The sequence below is a fragment of the Emys orbicularis genome, chromosome 2, assembly GCF_028017835.1.
Source record: "Emys orbicularis isolate rEmyOrb1 chromosome 2, rEmyOrb1.hap1, whole genome shotgun sequence".
Classification (NCBI taxonomy): Eukaryota; Metazoa; Chordata; order Testudines; family Emydidae; genus Emys; species Emys orbicularis.
Genome location: NC_088684.1, coordinates 210,586,995 through 210,593,470, shown reverse-complemented (window position 1 = coordinate 210,593,470; position 6,476 = coordinate 210,586,995). Strand labels below are relative to the sequence as shown.

Sequence of the window (6,476 nt, the reverse complement as noted above, 5' to 3'; positions counted from 1 at the left end):
GTGAGGGGAGCCTGGTCCAGCTGTCTCTCCTGATGGGAGTTGGGGGACATTCTGACTCATGTGGTGCCTCAAGCAGAGGGGATGGAATGTGATGGGATGCTGGAATCATAGGCTGGGGCTGGGTTTGAGAGCCCATTCAGGTTCTTTCTCCCACTGTTTGCTGCTCCAGCAGCTTCCAGGTATTCACAGTGTAGTGTGCTGCATAGACAGGGTGAAATGTTTCTGTTGTTATTTTAGTATCCTGCCAAAATGTTCTGAAAGACACAAGTGACAGAAGTGAAATGGTGATTTTCAGAAGTTTATAACTCAACCAAACCTGAATAAAATTTCAAAGGGAGGGGGGTCGTGGGAAGGCACTTTTCTAACTTGAGGCTTTGTTTCCCTGCTGAATTTTGAAGCCAAGTGCAAACAATGGAGGTTGTTAGAGCGTCTCAAAAAAAGACTGCAAGAATATTTTTAATGAAAAGTATTAGGCAATCTAAATATAACAGTCATTACCGGCTCCTTCTATAATATAGTAAATATCAATGTAGAAAAACAAATATTAAAATAAAAATCGTTCAGTTTTATTATTTGCATTAAACTAGCACTCAGCAGTCTTAGCAGACAAGACCCATCTAGTAAGAAACACTCAGCTTGCAATCGTATTTAAGAAACATAAAAGTAGATGAAACAAACAACACGGGGGCGTGGGGAGGGCAGGAGAACAACCGTGTAAGAATAATGTCAGGGACCAGCTTTCGTTTGGCTCACAAGAGAGCTACAAAGCAGCCTCCGTCGCTCCGCTCCGCTCCGCTCCGCCCGCCCTTGGTTACTGAGAACAGGTGAGCGGAAGGGAAGCGCCACTGCGCAGGCACCTAACGCTGAATTACCATGGAGTGGTGGGGGCGGGGGGCACAGAGAGAGGGGCTATGGAGGGAGGGGGAAGGATTTGAGGCGCGTGGCTGGGCTAGGGAGGAGAGGAAGTGGGCGGGGCTATGAGAGAGGGAGCTCGACGATGACGTTGCGGGGCGGGGCTAGGGGAACCGGGCGGAAGAAAGCGCCTGACTGACGTGCCGTGCTGAGGTCAGAGTTTGCGCAGATCCCGGAAGTGCGGCGGGTGGGCGCGGGCAGTTCGCTGTACTGCTGCGGGCGGACGGACGGACGGACGGACGGACAGGCCCACCAAGCGCAGGCAGGGGGAGGGAAACATGGCGACTTTTATTTCGGTGCAGTCGAAGAAGGCCTCCGAGGTGGACTTGGCCAAGCCGCTCTGCAAGTTCATCCAGCAGACGTACCCGGCCGGGGAGGCGCAGAGCGATCACTGCCGCGCGGCCGAGGAGCTCAACAAGCTGCGCAAAAGCGCGGTCGGCCGCCCACTCGACAAGCACGAGAGCTCGCTCGAGACGCTGATGAGGTGCGGGGGGGAAGCACGCGCGGGCGGGCTCCACGGTAGGGGGGGGCGGGGAGGAGAGCGACGCCAGGCCTGTGCTGCTGTCCCGTCCGGACAGGTCGGCGCTGGGCGCCAGCCGGGTGGAGCGCAAACACCCACGGCGGCGGCTGTGCGCGCGGGCGGGCAGGAACTCCAAGGGGCGGGAGTGGGGAGCAGGAATGGGAAGGTGCGGGGGGAGGGGCAGGCGGTAGTGTTACTTGTGGGAAGTTCTTGCCGAGCGGACCCGGTGTTTCCCAGCCAGGCCCCGGGCTTTGGGCTGCAGTGCCCCGGGCGTCGCGTCGCCCTCCCCCTGGGGGGTAACAGGGTTTCTGCCCCTCCTCCCGCCCCCTGGCTGTGTTCCCAGAGCGGCGGTTTCTTACCTGGGATGTGCTCGCGCCGCCTGGGCGTCTCCCGCGTGACGTCAGGGGTCCGCTCAACTTGCCGGGACACCTTGGCCGGGCCGTGCTGTGATGCGAGGCCGCGTCGCGTCACGCTGGCGGCCTGGCCCCCACGAGCCCAGTGGCCTGAGCAAGGCCGCGGGTCGGGGCAGGGAGGTGCTGCCCGGGGGGCGCTCTCCGCCCGCTGTCTCCGGGACGTTGCCATAGGTGGTAGTTCCGGACCTTTATTGCCCCTTTCCTATGGCTTACAGCTCTTCCCTCCTGTCCCCCCCATCCCCCGCGTGCCGTGAGCTGAGCTGTTTTCCCGTCGCCTCCTCTGTTTTCCTTCTCCTCGCTTCTGTCACGTTTGTTGCTTCTTAACTTGTCTTGTGTTTGCGCCCCTTCCCGGCTTCCCAAGCAGCGCATGTCTGTGATCTGCTTGGTATGAGGGAGTCTGTGTGTGGCTCTACTGTGCCAGGACTCTTGCACTCTAGGTGAGTGGCATAGGAGAAAAAGGAACCGTGGGCAGCTGTGGTGCTGCTTCTAACCCGCAACGCTGTGCACTTGAGCTGCTTCTGTGTCCAGCTGTTGGGGATGCTGTGCGGCCCACCTGCTCCTTTACCCATGGAAGCGCTCCATCTTTCTTCATCCCCACTGGATTAGGCACAGTTTGCTTGGGAAACACTGATCTGGGGGTTGATTACAGGTTTCAGGGTGCCAAGTAACTTCTACTAATTTCCAAATGATAGGATGCATGCTGGGACTCGTAGTTTGACACATGTATTGCTAAATTGAAGGAATGGCTGCAATCTGTTAAGTTTTATGTGAATGGTGTGAAGCCCTTTGGCAAATTGTCAGTGCTGCGTTAATGGGGCAAAATCCCTGTGTTAAGATCTTGGAAATATCCCAAATAGTAAGCTGCTTTGACAGCTAGGAGAGCAAGTTATACTGTCCAGTTACTCAGGCGAAAGGTACTGTAAAAGGGCCCATATGAGCAACAGACTTCTGAAATGCAAATTAGACCAACCTAAGGCTTACACTACAAAATAGTAAAGGAGAAATCAGTACTTCAGAGTGTTTTGTGTACTTTGTGTTCTAAAAGTACACAGTGAAAGCTCGGGGGGGGGGGGGGGGGGCAAATGAAAGAACTTGAGTCTTTAACTCACCAGACTCTCATGAAGGTGGTAATGGAAAACGTTCTTTGAAAACCAGTGCCTTCTACATAGTGACTTAATAAATATTGAAAGTAACCAGGTATACTCACTAAAACATACTACACAAATGGTCAGAATTTGAATGAAGACACTAATTTTTTAGGCCTTGTCTACACTACAGAATTTTGTCGACAAAAGTTATGCCGCTTTAATTAAACGGCTTTATTTAAACCACTGTTGCATGTCCACACTATGCTCCTTGTGTCTGCAGAGTGCATCCCCACTAGCAGCTCTTGCATCAACACAGAGAGCAGTGCACTGTGGGTAGCTATCCCCTTGTGCAAGGGGCTGCAGGGTGCTTTGGGAATGGTGTGCAATGCCTCCTGGGGTAGGTACAGCATCACATGATGCAGGTTTCTCAATCCCATCCTTCCGTGGGCATCCTAGTAGGTTTCCAGCTGCTTTTCAACTGTGTGTGTGTGTGTGTGGAGAGTGTGACAGGGATTGATGTGTGTGGGGAGAGACCAGAAACAGTGTGTAGATGCCCCCCGCATCCTGCTTTGCCTGCCTATGGTTCTGTGATTCCCTCTGAGTCCTCCCAGTCTCCTCAGCTGCTCGGAGCAACCTCCTCAGCAGCTCTGTGAGCTCTCCGCTCTGAGAAATGTCAAAGCTTCCTGAAGCTTTGAAATGGGAGGGGCGCTTGTATACATAGCTAGATGCAGGGCAGCTGAGTTCATCAGTCCCCACCTTCCTCCTTGGTTCTGCACAGCGTCCTGTCCCGTTTCCTCTCCCACCCCCACCAGGAACCTGCCTGGTGCTGTGTTCCTAGTGTGGGGAGAGCAGGAGAATTCCATGATAATGATTTGCTCTTTGCTGCCTGAATGGTGTGCTCAGCTGTCAGGACTTCCCGGAACTTTGAAAGAGGAGGTGCCAGGCCCGCTGACAGCAATTTCGGGCCCCAGAGCAGAACGGTCCGCCTGACATTTGGGCGGTGCTGCTGCCTGCGCTGGCTAGTGCCCAGCGAGCAGCTGCTGCTGCCGCCGCCTGTGCTAGCCAGTGCCCAGTGAGCTCTTCCAGCACAGCCAGGGCTTCCACATGCGCGCTTGGCTGCCTTTACCACTGTCGGTACCATCCCGTGTGTGTCTAGGAGTCCTGTGGGCCGCCTGGGCAATTTAAAAGTGCCTTCTGCTGCTACTGTGGCAGTGTCTGGGGGCCCCCTGGCCGTTTTAAATCGCCTGGGCAATTGCCCCCTATGTCCCTCTTCCCCCCTCTCCCCCGTCGCCTGGGAGGGGCGCATGCCTGTAGGGCAGCTGAGTTCAAAACAGAGAGAAGAGCGGTTACGGTGGGCATTGTGGGATAGTGGGGGAGGCCAGTTCTGGTGATATAATGAATGGCAGTGTCTACAGTGATGCTTTAACTTTGCCACAAAAAACAACCCAATAGCTTCCCAACTCTCACAGAAGAGCAGAAGAATTATCGATAAGTTGAAATACTGATATACTGTAGCAGTATTCCTGTGGCATCAGTTAATACAAACCTGTATATTAGAGGGTAGTACATTCATTTTAATCTCCGTAGAAAAGGCAGTTCTTCATATATAAATTGTCTCATACCCTGTGAGCCAGATCTTTGGGCACAGTGCCACTCCACCAGTGAACTTTGTCCACAAAACCTAAGTAAGTGACCCCATAAAGATCACCCCAAGGAAGCTTTCTCTACAAAGGCTATGAACAGTGTATTGTCAGCAGTTACAGTTTACCACAAGCGCTCTCTCTCTAAAAAAGCACATTTATTCTTTAGGTAAAAGCATTACAGAGAAAACATAGTAACAACAAAAGTTCCTATTTGCATGCTAAAAGCTTTCCAGAGGTTGCACATCAGTCTTATGGGGCCTTCATAGGCCAAAGTTTTTCCAGACCCTCTACAACGCAGCGTTTTTATCCCAAAAGTCCTTTCTTTGTGTTTGTCTCTGGAAAACCCAGTTTGAACCAGTGTATGCAAGCTTCCCTAAGGGTTGGCATCTCTGTGGAGGAATTTACAATCAAAGTGATTCACCTTAATCACCCCCCACTGTGTTTGGTTCTTGGGGGAGCTGTGATAACCTGATCCCCTGGAGTTGCATTCAGTCCCTGGCCCACAGTGATGCACACACTTGATACATTATGGTCTCCAAAGATACTGTATGGCATTTCAATATGTGTCACAAGCACCATCCTGCAGCTCAGCCCTGATAGCTTTTTAACAGGCTCAGGTGTTTGTTCTTCAATTAACTGCCTAGATAAGCTAATTTAAGGGGAACGAGCCTTGTAAGGGTAGCCTGGGCCTAGACTTGTCTTAAAGGAGCCAGCAGCTCTGTGGCAAGGACACAACAATTTGAGATTCTCATTTGTCTGAGAATTTTGTGCCTACTTTGGTAACACCTACGATTACAACTGAAGAATCTAGTAAGGGAGGGAAATCTTTTTTTTTTTTTTTTTGGTTGACTTTGTGTATGTCTACAGTCATAGTGTTTTCACTGTATAGCATTCACTTGCTCCAAAAGATGTTTATAAATGTCAACGTGGAAGCAGAATAATTCTTTCAGTAAGGATTTTAAAAAAGGACATGCCTATTTATATCAAACTGGAATTTCTTTGTTAATAATTTAAAAAAATGTTGACTATCCCTTTTTAATACAAAAATAAATTCTTATATTGTATTTATCAACATTTTGTAGGGAAATAAAGCAGGCTATCAGACAGAAGCTACATCAAATAAATTCACATCCCACTCCACTCTGTAGTTGACTAAATTTAGGCTCTAGAAGCCCATAAAAAGGGGTATATGTGTGAAATTCCAAAGGGAGTGTAAGGGTCATAAAGTGAGAGATCTACCACAGCCATTCCCAGCGTATTTGACTCTAAAATGGTGAGAGTTGGCCAGCTGACTTTAGTTGCCAGGTTGTAGGCCATTTAGGGACTTAAGGGTATCTAGGTGATATATCTACACTACAGTGGCACAGCTACAGTGCTGCAGCTATGCCAATGTAGTGTAGCTGCTTCCTACATTGATAGATGGAAAAACCCCTTCCATGTGGGTAATCCACCTCTCTGAGAAGTGATAGCTCGGACTAGGAAAGAATTTTTCTGACAGCCAAGTTGAGTCTGCAGTGGGCTTAGGTTGACCTAACTTCTCCGCAGAAGGTGCAAACTTTTTCACAGCCCTGAGCAATGTAGCTAGGTCAATCTAATTTTTATGCGTAGACTAGGCCTGTATTCTTTTTTAAGGATGTAAAGTAAGTTAATTACTAACGCTTTGAATTGCACCTAGAAGTGAACAGGAAGTAAGTACAAATACTTCAGCAGGCTGTGTGATTTTTGGGACTTTAAAATCACTTCTGTCATCACCAGCTCATCTTCCCCCCCCTCTCTCTGTGCCATACAATCACTAACTACTTTGACTTAAAGATGGTTTTTAGTAGCTGCTATCTTGAAATGCTAGAAATAAACTGCTTTGTCATCTGCAATCCACTTGGAAGTCCAATTTGCAAATGGT

General features: G+C 50.1%; 1 protein-coding gene across 2 annotated transcripts in view; it reads left to right on the top strand.

Annotated features, from left to right (window-relative positions):
- The first annotated feature begins 1,079 nt into the window (after window positions 1–1,079).
- The window catches only part of PDCD6IP (programmed cell death 6 interacting protein), a 52,135-nt gene continuing 46,738 nt past the window's right edge, over window positions 1,080–6,476 (top strand). For both annotated transcript variants that reach the window (XM_065398556.1, XM_065398554.1), the window contains exon 1: window positions 1,080–1,396. In XM_065398556.1, the coding sequence (XP_065254628.1) occupies window positions 1,191–1,396 (206 nt within the window). In that variant the 5' untranslated portion in view covers window positions 1,080–1,190. The remainder of the gene's footprint in view (window positions 1,397–6,476) is intronic.